Below are 14,130 nucleotides of genomic sequence, written 5' to 3' on the forward strand. Positions count from 1 at the left end.
TTTTGTTGATTTGACTGAGTTCCAAACGTACGAGGTGAAACACAAAAATACTTGTTTGCAGGAAGTAGCCTTCAGTACCTACAGCAACATGAACTACAACATCATATTTTTACATCCATTATATTACTATTCCTGTAGAGCTCCAGTCTAAAGCTCAAGGACAGTTTCCGAAATATCATATTTTCCTTTGATATACAATTGTAACCCAAAGAAACAAAATAAGTTGCAAAAAGACTTTAGAAAAGGGAAGGTTTGCTAAGCTATTGGGGCCCGAAGGGACCAACATTTTGCTACATTGTTATGACAGCATTGTCTCTCTCTTTTCCAGAACTGAATGTGTGGAGATGAAGGAAAGTCCAGATGTGTTCTTCTGCTGCTGTGAAGGAAACATGTGCAACCAAAAGTTATTCTACACCCCCGACAACACACAAGCTGTTCAGAGTAAGTTGTGTGTGCGTATGCTTGTGTTTCTGTATGTAGTAACACCATATCAACTGAAAAATATGTTATGCTCAAATCTGACGTACTTGCCTTTGTCCGAAGCGTGACCTTTTGACTTTTGTTACGACATGAAACAAAATAAACAACCCAATATGTTAGTCATCTTTATTCTCTCACGTTACATAACGCTGATGCTCTGCATAACCGCTCTGCTTCGTCAAATCTGCTCCATATTCCGGGAAGTGTGCAGCGTGATGTGGTGTTCCTAGTTCCAGTGAGTGTGCAGTGAACTCCGGCATGTGCCATGGTGTGTCTGACCGTATCCTGTGTGGCTTCCTGTGTGTCATTCATCAGGGATTGCTGTGTCTTTAAGATTAAAAGGGGATGATCTGTCCTCCTTATCCCCGTTGAGCTAACGGGCCTCACTGCTAAACAACCTCTTAGCAGGAGGAAGAATGCAGTGACTCAGAGGAGGTGTAGCTAGCTTCCTCCATTGGTGCTGCTCGCTCTGCCAAGCAACAATCCTTCCTGGAAATCAATCTACATTCTTCCCGTAATTGTTGATTTAAAAAAAAAGATATATAATAATCTGAGCACATTCTCAAAGAATGCAGAATAGAAACATCTAATCAGAAATCTCTTAATGTTCCTTGGTTCTGGAATTTCTTGGTCCTGGCAAAACATGTTTTTTTATTACCACATCCTCAGTTGAGTATAAAGAAAAAATCTAATCAGTGATCAGAAATGCCTTAATGTTGTGGTTGGGTTACTCTTTTTCCTCTTGTGCTATTGTTGCTCAACAATGAATAGAATTGCCCTTTTCAGAATAGTCATACTAATTAATGGGGAAAACATTTGTGTGTTCTTGCATTGGAGTCAGATAGAGGTTATACAATAGATACACTCACTGGTCATTTTATTAGGTACACCCATCTAGTACAGGGTCGGACTACAGAACAGCCTGAATTCTTTGGGTTTTGGCGTTCAATAGTTGCTCAATTGGTATCAAGGGACCTAACATGTGCCAGGAAAACATTCCCCACACCAGTACACCACCGCTACAGGCTGGATGGGTCCATGGACTCATGCTGCTTACCCCAAATCTTGACTCTGCCATCAGCATGACGCAAAAGGAACCAGACTTTGTTGGAACAGGCAATGTTTTTCCAATCCTCAATTGTCCAGTTTTGGTGATCACATGCCCACTGGTGCCGCTTCTTCTTGGTTTTAGCTGACAGGAGTGGAACCTGGCACCGACAATCATACCACACTCAAAGTCGCTTAGGTCACTAATTTTGCCCATTCGAACAGTAACTGAATGCCTCAATGCCTGTCTGCCTGCTTTATATAGCAAGCCACGGTCACGTGACTCAATGTTTGTAGTAGCAGTGCATTTTCATGAATGGGGTGGAGTACCTAATAAACTGGCCACTGACTGTATATTAAAGCTTTGGGTGGGGAGATGGGCTCTACTACAGTACATTAGGCATGTCTTTCTCCCTCTGCTTATTCAACTAAACACGTACGTATTTGCAGCAGTGACTAACTAGATGTGGAATTCCCTGGATATTTGGAATTAAAAGCTCGGTCGGAGCCTTACTATCGTATCGAGCATAAGGCTCTGCACATGCTCACAGCTGCTTTTTTTAACCTAGCAACAAGGCCTCTCTGGGGATGAACCATGCAGGAGTGAATAGAAAGAGGGGGAGAACGGGAGAGAGCTTGACCTTCTGACCAGAGCGGCTCCATGCCTGAGTGGCGTGTACAGTGTGGTGATCCTATTGCCCTGGGGGCGAGGTGGGGGCGTGGAAAGCAGGGAGCACGCAGCAGGCATGAGGAGGCATGTTGGCGAGTGGGGGGGGGGGTTTGGGTCTGATGTATTTTTCAGCTCAAAGAGGCTAATCCGGGTTCTTATCCCACTTGCAGCTAAAGTGGAGCACTGGGCAGAGAGCTGGGAGAGGGGGAGGGGAGCAATGGGTATAGAGGGGGAGGGGCATGGCAAGGGGGGGTTGTGGCAGGCAGGCAACAGCAGCATCACAAACAGTGCCCCATCTTTAACCACGCAATGTTACTGCGTGTTGCCAGTTCAGCTGAGGTCCCCCACATAGAGCAGTAACGATACACACATACACACACTGGATGTCACGCTGGCAGGCGAGGGAAGGGGTATCCACCGCAGCAGTGAAACGAGTCCGTGTTGAGATTACTGGAGCTGCTGCTTTGGCAACGAGTCACAATCAAATCTTATCTCTCTTTCATGAAGCCCTGTAAAGGGACTGTGCCAGGATGGGTGCCTGCAAACCAAACAGGCTTTAGACAGATACACTAACTCACTCAATCACCAAGCCTGTGGCTCCACAGTTAACAGGGCTACTAGATTAAAGCTAGTTTTTACTGAATCGTTTGGGATCAAATCATCGGACTTCAGAGTATGCTCTCTGTGTTCAGGTTTCGTGTGTGTTTGTTTAACTATTCTTGTGAATACCGGAAGTCCTCACAAGGATAGTAAAGCAAGGATAATTCGGACAAGTGGGGACATTTTGCCGGTCCCCACAAGGAAAAATTATATTTTAGACTTAGGTTTAGGGTTACAATTAGGGTTAGACTTAAGGTTAGGGGTTACGGTTAGGAGTAAGGGTTAGGTATAGTTTTAGGGGTTTGCTGTTTGCGATTAGGTTAGGTTAAGGTTAGGGAAAATAGGATTTTGGCTGGGAATCAATTCTTTGGTCCCCACAAGGATAGCAATACAAAACTCTGTGTGTGTGTGTGTGTGTGTGTGTGTGTGTGTGTGTGTGTGTGTGTGTGCGTGCGTGCGTGCGTGCGTGCGTGCGTGTGTGCGTGTGTGTGTGTGTGTGTTAGAGCTGGGCGATATGGACAAAACCCATATCAAGATAAATTGACTGAATTATCACAATGAAACGTTAAGTTTATAATGATGTACACCAAAGTTATTTTTTTATTACATTACCCTTTTAACTACTACTATTACTTTGAATGTTGTAGCTATCAATTGTCCCATTAACAAGCACCCATATTAGCAAATGTATTTCATTTCAAACTTCGCAGGTTATTTATCTTAATGAACAATTTCAGCACTATGTCCACGATAAATGGTCGGTTTGGTCAGTTTATCATCCCAGCTCTAGTGTGTGTGTGTGTGTTTTTGTGCGCGCATGTGTGTGTGACTGAGAGCGAGATATCCTCTTGATTTAACCGTCACACTCATTGACACTAAGCCCGGATAGATTTGGCTGATTCCCAGCCCCAGAGAGACCCAGCTAGAAATGCATTTTATAAAAATGACATCAGCCAGCTATAGTTGAGCCCATATCAGCCCTACATTATGAACACGGAGACCGCAACACATAACCCATTTCGTTTTTCACATTCTTGGCAAAGTTATTAACAAAATGCTCTTTCAGCACTCCTTGATTTTGAGTACATCCTACAATAGTCCTTTTGTCCAGGCGTAATCTAGATTGATCTCATTTTACTCTCTCTGTCTTTCTTTCACTCTCTTTCCCACTCCCTCCCTCGCTCTCCCCTTCTCTCCATAGCAACGTCGAACCCGGTTACGCCGAAGCCTCCTCTCTTTACCACCCTGATGTACTCGTTGGTGCCCATCATAGGCATCACTGCAATCATCCTCTTCTCCTTCTGGATGTACCGCAATCACAAATTGGCATACCCGCCAGTCCTGGTGCCCACACAGGTAAGAAAATACACAGCACTAATGTACAAAACCCTCTTTAGTTGCAAAAACAGTTGTAGCTAGCTATGCAATGACTATTTGATAGACTAGCTACTGTATATCAATGAGAGTTGTTCTCATTTGAGTTCGCCTGTAGCTAGCATTTGATCTATGTTGGCTGGATGGCGGAAGCAAGGTATTCCAAGTGTCCACAGATATACCACTGTAGACGCAACACCTCTTTGTTTTGACTGTGGCCCGCTTTGTTGATAAACTTTTTCTCCATCATGACTAAAGTCTGTGAGAGCAGTACTATGACTTTCAAATCACCTGTATGACACAGATCAGTTGCTATGAGTTGTATTTGTGCTTGAGCTTGTGCTGTTGGTAGCCTGAGAGTCTGTATTTGGCAACTGCGCTCATGTTCTCTTTTTTTCCCCCCCTCCACCCCTTTTTTGGAAAATTTTCAGAGAAATTACACCTTTTCAGGAAATGTAGTTCCCTTGCTTTGATGGGACAGAGCGTTTACGTAATCTATCTGCCATTGACACACACACACACACACACACACACACACACACACACACACACACACGAATGCTCACAAAGTAGCATGTGAAATCTCCATGAAAGCCTGGCTGTGCCAAAGCTAAGGCTCCGAATACTTGGCAGTTTGGCAGAAATGTTAGTACATGACGCACTCAAAGAAGTGAATTCTAATAACATACGTCTATTACAACGTCTTCCATTGCCTCAATTAGCATCCAAAATCAGTGAACACAATGATTTCTGAAAAAAGAATGATGCTCTTTCTTTACAGTATTGTACCTCTACCTTCTTGGGTGTGATAGGGATGCATAAAAGTATGGACACCTTTCACACATGGTCAGCTTTTTGGCATCAAGCCAGTGAAGCCATTCAAGTAGGCCACTGTATTCTGCTCATGTTGGAGTTAGTGGGGGCTGTGAAGTGGATGTGAGAAACCATGCTGTTTTTTTATGTTCTGCTATCATCTTTATTTACCCAGCAGTGTTGTGGCTGGCTGTGTTCGATGTGTCCTTTCAGATTTGACTGAGGCTGTGCCACAGCTGCAACAGCAACAAGCTCAAGTTAAAGGACAACTCTGCCACTTTTAACACGTGGGTTGTTATTATGATGTATTTAGTGATGTCCTGCACAGTTTTAGTGTCATTTTATGTTTTCATGACTGTTTAGTGATTAGCAAAACAGGAAATTGCTTCTCTGTTACGTTTTCAAGTAGGAGCTGACTAATACAAGAAGTTATGGACAGTCATTTTCAGCAATATATGTAACCCGTCTGTAGTTTTCTGATCATACTGGAACTCCCTGCTCTATGTTGCTCTGGTTGTCTGTCTAATAACATCTGTAAATATTTTTAAGTAGACGGTCAAGAACCTATAGAATGATACTCTACATATACAAAAGTATGTGGACACCCCTTCGAATTAGTGGATTTGGCTATTTCAGCCACACCTGTCATCGCCAGGTGTATAAAATCGAGCACACCGCCATGCAATCTCAGTAGACGAACATTGGCAGTACAGGGCCTTGCTGAAGAGCTCAGTGAGACTTTCAACGTGGCACTGTCATAGGATGTCAATTTCTGCCCTGCTCGAGCTGCCCCGATCAACTGAAAGTGTTGTTATTGTGAAGTGGAAACGTCTAGGAGCAACAACGACTCAGCAGCAAAGTGGTAGGCCTCACAAGTTCACAGAATGGGACTGGCGAGTGCTGAAGCGCATAGTGCATACAAATCGTGTGTCCTCGGTTGCCACACTCACTGTCGAGTTCCAAACTGCCTCTGGAGGCAACGTCAGCACATGAACTGTTCGTCGGGAGCTTCATGAAATGGGTTTCCATGGCCGAGCAGCCTAAGATCACCATGCGCAATGCCAAGCGTCAGCTAGAGTGGTGTAAAGCTCACCGGCATTGGACTCTGAAGCAGTAGAAACGCGTTCGCTGGAGTACGGACAAATCTGGGTTTGGTGGATGCCAGGAGAACGCTACCTGCCCCAATGCATAGTGCCCACTGTAAAGTTTGAGGAAGGTCATTTCCTGTTTCAGCATGACAATTCCCCCGTGCACAAGCAAGGTCCATGCAGAAATGGTTTGTCGAGATCAATGTTGAAGAACTTTACTGGCCTGCACAGAGCCCAGTGAACACAAGGATAACGCTTTTTCTTTACAGTATAGTACCATACCAATTGCCCAACATCAGCGCCTGACCTCACTAATGCTCGTGGCTGAATGGAAGCAAGTCCCCGCTGTAATGTTCCAAAATCTAGTGGAAAGCCTTTCCAGAAGAGTGGGGGCTGTTATAGCAGCAAAAGGGGGACCAACTCCATAGTAATGCTCATGATTTTGGAATTAAATGTTTGACAAGCAGGTGTCCACATACTTTGGATCATGTAGTGTATTTATAGTCAGCCTATTCCAATATTTTTCTGTTGTTCAAGACTCAAACTCCCATGATTCCATTCTACAAAACTATTCCCACAATCACCGACTGAAGTTGTAGCTCCAGCAGCCATTGTGCCCTTTCCAAATTTGTTGTAATTGAATTACTTGTAAACGTCATACTTTTTATTAGTTCCAATAGGGCACCAGTGTTGGATGGTAGCTTGGTCACTGAGGCTGTATTTGTCTGTTAGCGTAGAAAACACTTTAGCTACTTAGCTAGCTAGCTTTGCTGCACTCCCGAGTGGTGCAGTGGTCTAAGGCACTGCATCTCAGTGCTAGAGGCGTCATTACAGACCCTGGTTCGATTCCAGGCTGGTTCGATTCCAGCCGTGATAGGTCAGCGCACAATTGGCCCAGCGTCGTTAGGGTTTGGCCGTCATTATAAACAAGAATGTGTTCTTACCTGAATTGCCTAGTTAAATAAAGGTTAAATAAATAACATAAAAAAGCACCAAATATACAGGTTGAGAGATACTAGGATTCTGTAATGATTTGCCTGTAAAATACATAATAAATGTTGTGTTTTTTTTAACAGATTAAGATTAAACTGTTATTTTGGATGCAGCAGTCAGGCTAGCTTGCATTCTAACTAGTTGAAGTTACTCTGTGTTATGGTTAGCGTAGCTAGCTAGTCAGAATCAACATACAATTATATTGCAGTTTTTTGGTGACAATGACATGGGCATATATTCAGCACGACATTTATGCATGCATTATAATATATTTTCAACCCAAAAGTAATGTGAAATGTACTTATATTTTATGATATAAGCAATATATTTAGACTAAGCTTTCTTCTGGGCTTGATAGCCAGCTAGCTAAGTGGCTGACTAAGCTGAGCATTGCTTCATGGGTGACAAAATGCACCCTGGGAATTGTAGTATGCTGTAGACGATTGTTAGCGTAGCTAGCTAGTCAGAATCAACATACAATTATATTGCAGTTTTTTGGTGACAATGACATGGGCATATATTCAGCACAACATTTATGCATGCATTATAATATATTTTCAACCCAAAAGTAATGTGAAATGTACTTATATTTTATGATATAAGCAATATATTTAGACTAAGCTTTCTTCTGGGCTTGATAGCCGGCTAGCTAAGTGGCTGACTAAGCTGAGCATTGCTTCATGGGTGACAAAATGCACCCTGGGAATCGTAGTATGCAGTACAGAAGCTTCAAAATTACAAAAAATAGGAATTGTGCAGTATGACTAACAAAAACTATAAAACATCAAAATGTGCATTAAATAGTAATGCATATACAGTATACTAACAGCATAATAACTGGTTATAAAGTGGCAGAGTTGTCCTTTACAGTTATGCCCATTTCCGTAAGTCAGAGGTCACATTGACACCTGAGGTTCCTGGGGCGAGGGGCCCTCAACCTCTCTTACAATGAGCCCGACTTCTCTGACAATGGAGCATCAGGGCTGCTTTTAGAACCAATGTTCAGTCCACTTCATGGGTTTTTATAATAGTCAGAAGACACAGATGGACATGCTGTACATGAGATACTATCTATCTTGGTACGAGTGTACAGTGTATCTGTTAGTGCAATTCTGATAGAAGAAAGGCTGGTTAGGCCTCCCTATGATGTGTGGTTCTTTCTCAGTATGGCCTGGCCGTTCTATGCAAGTACAGTACCTGATAATCATTGGGGTTTAAAGTGTGTGTGTGTGTGGTCCTCGCCCACTCATCATCACCCGCACCACAGCACAGAACACTGAGTACAGGAAAGCGTTCGCTCGTTCGGAGAGGGGGAGGGTTGGATTAATAATGCATGCTCTCGCTCTCTTTTCTTTCCTCCCTCACTCTCTCCCTCTGCCCGCTCACTCCGCTCTCTTCATCTCTACACCCCCCCCCCCCCCCCGGTTATAAAAAGGCTTGCTGCACGCAGGTCAATGAGACATGCCTGAATTTGATCAATAACAAGCCATGTTTTCGTTAATGCTGGCTTCCCACACCCATACTGCAGCTCTCTCGCTCTGCTGTTATCTACTGGACCATCTACACCAAGCAGGAGTCATATATATATATATACATATAGCTGCACATGAAGTGCTTTTCATGCCATGCATTCTTCCCAAACAAGTTGAGCTATGCATTTACACTATGCATACTGGTCCATTACCATATATCACATTGATTGCACAGCAGCGACAAAGGAGAACCACGGTAAAGATTAACACTAAATCTCTGCATTGCGTGCACTATCGACTAGCTGAATGCTCACACACACAGTCTTGTTTAACTAACCTTGCGGGGACACAATTTATAACCATTCTAAATTCTATTTTCCCTATCCCTATCCCTAACCCAAACCTCAAAACCATTCCTTAACCCTAAACCTAACTCTAACCCTAAAACTAACCTTAACTCCTGTTGTGTCTGGACTATCATTAAATGTGAAGACTGTATATTATCAAATCAATTATGTAGGTTGAATTATTACGCGATTAACCTTTTTGGGATAGGGGGCAGCATTTTCACTTTTGGATGAATAGCGTGCCCAGAGTGAAATGCCTCCTACTCTGTCCCAGATGCTAATATATGCATATTATTATTAGTATTGGATAGAAAACACTCTGCAGTTTGAATGATGTCTGTGGGTATAACAGAACTCATATGGCAGGCGAAAACCTGAGAAAAATCCAACCAGGAAGTGGGATATCTGATGTTTGTAGTTTTTCAAAGCTTGGCCTACCGAATACACAGTGTCTATGGAGTCAAGTTGCACTTCCTACGGCTTCCACTAGATGTCCACTGTCTTTAGAAACTGGTTTGAGGATTCTACTATAAAGGAGGGGCTCATGAGACCTGTTTGAGTCGGTGGTCTTGCAGAGTGTCTCAGGCTCGTGATGCGCGCTCCCGACAGAGTTAGCTCTTGTTCCAGTGCTTTTCTTCAGACATAGGAATTCTCCGGTTGGAACATTATTGATGTTTTATGTTAAAAACATCCTAAAGATTGATTCCATACATCGTTTGACTCATTTCTTTCGACCTGTAACGGAACTTTTCGAGTTTTTGCCTGGACGAAGTGCTCGCGCCTCATGAAGATGGATTACTGGTCTGAACACGCTAACAAGTGGCTATTTGGACATAAATGATGGACTTTATGGAACAAATCAGTCATTTATTGTCAAACTGGGATTCCTGGGAGTGCCTTCTGATGAAGATCATCAAAGGTAAGTGAATATTTATATACTTATTTCTTAACTTCTGTTGACTCCAAAATGGCGGATCTCAGATTCGTTCAGATCTCTCGTCGTTCTCAGATTATGGTTTTTCCGTAAAACAAATTGAAATCTGACACAGCGGTTGCATTAAGGAGAAGTCTATCTTTAATTCTGTGAATAACAATTGTATCTTTTATCAGTGTTTATTATGAGTATTTCTGCAAAATCACCGGATGTTTTGGAATCAAAACATTACTGCACGTAACGTGCCAATGTAAACTGAGATTTTTGGATATAAATATGCACATTATCGAACAAAACATACATGTATTGTGTAACATGATGTCCTATGAGTGTCATCTGATGAATATCATCAAAGGTTAGTGATTCATTTGATCTATATTTCTGCATTTTGTGACTCCTATCTTTGGCTGGGAAAATGGGTGTGTTTTTTTTACTTGGCTATGACCTAACATAATCATATGTTGTGCTTTTGCTGTAAAACAGTTTTGAAATTGGACACGATGGGTAGATTAACAAGATGTGTATCTTTCATTTGCTGTATTGGACTTGTTAACCTGTCTAGGACTTGGGTTCTGCAACAGCGGAAAGTGCAGGGCGCCAAATTCAAAACAACAAAAATCTCATAATTAAAATTCCTCAAACATACAAGTATTTTATACCATTTTAAAAATAAAATTCTCGTTAATCCAGCCACAATGTCTGATTTCAAAAAGGATTTACTGCAAAAGCACCACAAACGATTATGTTAGGTCACCACCAAGCCACAGAATAAACACAGCCATTTTTCCAGCCAAAGAGAGGAGTCACAAAAAGCAGAAATAGAGATAAAATTAATCACTAACCTTTGATGATCTTCATCAGATGACACTCATAGGACTTCATGTTACACAATACATGTATGTTTTGTTTGATAAAGTTAGTTAGTTAGTGAGTTTACATTGGCGCGTTACGTTCAGTAGTTCTAAAACATGCGGTGATTGTGCAGAAAGCCACATCAATTTACAGAAATACTCATAATAAACATTGATAAAGATACAACTGTTATTTAGATAAACTTCTCCTTAAAATGCAACCACTGTGTCAGATTTAAAAAAAAAAAACTTTACGGAGAAAGCAAACCGTGCAATAATCTGAGTACAGCCTTTAGACAACAAAGCAGCCAAAAAGACACCCGCCATATTGGGTAGTCAACATTACTCAGAAACAGCATTTTAAATATGCACTTACCTTTGATGATCTTCATCAGAATGCACTCCCAGGAATCCCAGTTCCACCATAAATGTTTGATTTGTTCGATAATGTCCATCAGTTATGTCCAAATATCTTCTTTTGTTAGGGCGTTTGGTAAACTAATCCAAAAGCGTGTTCAGGTCGCGCCGAACGTCGGACGAAAAGTTCAAAAAGTTCCGTTATAGCCCGTAGAAACATGTCAAACTGAGTATGGAATCAATCATAACATAAACAAACAACATGAAACTTCATTAATGTTCCAACCGGACAATTCCTTTGTCTGTACAAATGAAGTGGAACGTAGCTACCTTTCACGTGAGTGCGCCAGACAGAGGCTGTGGCACTCTGCCAGACCAATCACTCAAAGGGCCCTGATGAGCCCCTCCTTTAGAGTAAAATCCTCAAAACAGCTTCTAAATACTGTTGACATCTAGTGGAAGCCTTGGGAAGTGAAACATAACTAATATCACCCTGTATCTTCAATGGGGGCTAAGTTGAAAAACTACAAACCTCAGATTTCCCACTTCCTGGTTGAATTTTTTCTCTGGTTTTTGCCTGCCATATGAGTTCTGTTATTCACACAGTTTTAGAAACTTCAGAGTGTTTTCTATCCAATACTACTAATAATAATATGCATATATTAGCATCTGGGACAGAGTAGGAGTCAGTTCACTCTGGGCACGCTATTCATCCAAAAGTGAAAATGCTGCCCTCTATCCCAAAGTTGTCGAGGGGTTCTGCTAGCAGAACGCCTGCCCTGGAAAGGTTAAACTAATCATGTAAATATTAACTAGGAAGTCGGGTCACCACGGGAAAATGTTTAGCATTAGAGTTAGAATTTCCCGAAATATAATTCTTCAGATATTAAAATATCTTATCAATTAGTCTTCCATTAATGATTATTAATTGCCTCAACAATTCTCATTACTGAACGTCACAAACCCTTGGATATCTGCATGAACCCTAGTTAAAATCATGAATCAAAGATATACAAATTGGCTTAATTATTTATTTACTAACTAAATAAATACATAATCACACAGAATTACATAACAAGCAAACAGTAGATATTGGTTACTAAGAATGATAGAAAAGACCCTAGTGGGCTAAGCCGATATGACGGCTTGGTAGACAAAGGAAAGGGGTGGGGACTGAGAGAGTGGGAAAGACAAGATGGATTCACTACACATAGTGGATAATTATAATCATTGAAATGCTAATCCTTTGCACATGAACGGCCGCTCATTCGAGAATAATTGCAATGTATATATTTTCGGCCGTATGCCGTTGTTGTCTCTCCGTTGAAAACACTCAATCATCCTGTAGAGTTCATCAGAGTCTCTGGTTAACTTTCTCAGAAGTCACAATGTATTTCGTGGTTATAGGTGGTTAGAATGGATACTTCAGAGTACCATTTGGAATTCTCGTTCTAGACTTCTAGCTGCAGACTAGTACTTATACGTCTAAGATTTGCTCTTATTCTGTAGTGATCGATAGTCTATGAGTTTAACCGTTTTCAGCCGTGTAGCCAAAACTACAGCTGTATGGTCTCTGTGGCCTATAGAATTGTAGCCATTCCAACGTGGGGACTCCTGTCCCGGCGTTCTCTGACTTATTCTTTGGTAGAGTTGTAGTTTAAACCATTTCACACACCAACGTCACCCAGCATGTTTTGGTCTGGTGTGAATTTCGTCAGGAGTGGATTTTATACACTTCAGAGAAAAGGGCGGTCCATGATGCCGACTTAATGTCTATGCTCACGTGGGTGTGGTTACTGACTTGGTTAACTTTGTATGAAAACCCATATTTTCTCATTTAGAAGGTTAACATCACATCTTTTCACAAATAGTTTCATGTTGATTCACATACGTTTCACAATATTTAGATGTAAACCTGACAGCTGGGAAATGTATCCTTTAAGAGATACAGTTGTGTGTTTCCCATCCTTCATGAGATCACCAAATGAAACACACTCGTCATGACTGTCCCTTAAGTGTCCACGAACCATTCCCACATTCTCAAAAAGTAGAAATATTGTTTAATTCCCCCACTTTGGTGATTATGAGTTTTGAACTAAGAGAAGCTCTTTGTTCTGGTAGACTCAGTTTCTACCAGGTATTTATGACCTGTCGTAAAGTCATAAAACTGTGGAGAGAGAGGGGGGCCTATGATCCTCCCCCCAGGGCAAGTCATGACACTCCTAAACCTAATTCTATCACAAATTATACCCCCTAGAAAATAACATTTGACCTTGTGGGACTAACAAAATGTCCCCAGTTGATCACATTTTTGTTTGTTTACTATTCTTGTGGGGACACACACACACACACTGATTGGTCACTCCTTTGGTTTGCTGTTTGGCCAGGGCTCAACCTCCATTCCCGGAGTGCAATGTGATCCGAGAGGAAAAGAGCGGGATAAGAGAGGAGAGGAATGCTTGTTCATTATTCATCAGCCTTCTAAAGGCACCCTCTGAGTAAGCATGTCCTTCAGCGGAGAGGGAGAGGAGAGAGGGCGCAAGGGCTTTTAACCCTACTTAATGTCCTTCCAACACTTGCTTTCTCTCCACTACCAAGGTCTCACTGAAGTGACAGACAGACAAATCAAGCAGAGTGCACCTGTCTTGTCATATTTCGCTTACTGCCACCTGGGACCTTTTAAGTCCTTGGTCAGCTTTATTTCACAGGCGTTACCATTGCTTGGAATTTTATTTTATACTCTTATTTATACTCTAGTCTTGACTCTCTGACATTCTCATGGGCTTTATGTCTTGTGCAGGCTCTTACGTGCTTGCACAGACATACACATGCATCACTTGCTCGCTCACTCACACACTTACTGAGTCACACACACTCACTCAAATTCATTTACATGCTACAGTAGCATTTAGCTTCAGCAGTGCTGCCAGAGGTGTGTGTTTGTGCACATTTGCGTGCGCATGCTCGTGTGCTTGTGAGAACAGTGTGTGCTCGCTTGGCGGTGTGTCAGGGGAGGGAAGGGACCAGAAGCGTAATCACACTCTCTAACAGCCATTGCGAATTCTGGGGGAATTGTTGGCAGCCACTGAAATGCTTACCGTCAA

At 42.0% G+C, this 14,130-nt stretch overlaps 1 protein-coding gene across 1 annotated transcript in view; it reads left to right on the forward strand.

The window, feature by feature from the left end:
* Nucleotides 1–14,130, forward strand: part of LOC110520186 (activin receptor type-2A) — a 47,793-nt gene that overhangs the window by 22,362 nt on the left and 11,301 nt on the right. Inside the window, exons 3-4 of the mRNA XM_021597329.3 lie at nucleotides 329–441; nucleotides 3,999–4,153. Coding sequence (XP_021453004.1) covers nucleotides 329–441; nucleotides 3,999–4,153 — 268 coding nt within the window. The remainder of the gene's footprint in view (nucleotides 1–328; nucleotides 442–3,998; nucleotides 4,154–14,130) is intronic.

Source organism: Oncorhynchus mykiss, chromosome 3 (genome assembly GCF_057628025.1).
Source record: "Oncorhynchus mykiss isolate SJ-2025 chromosome 3, ASM5762802v1, whole genome shotgun sequence".
In the NCBI taxonomy this organism is placed as follows: Eukaryota; Metazoa; Chordata; class Actinopteri; order Salmoniformes; family Salmonidae; genus Oncorhynchus; species Oncorhynchus mykiss.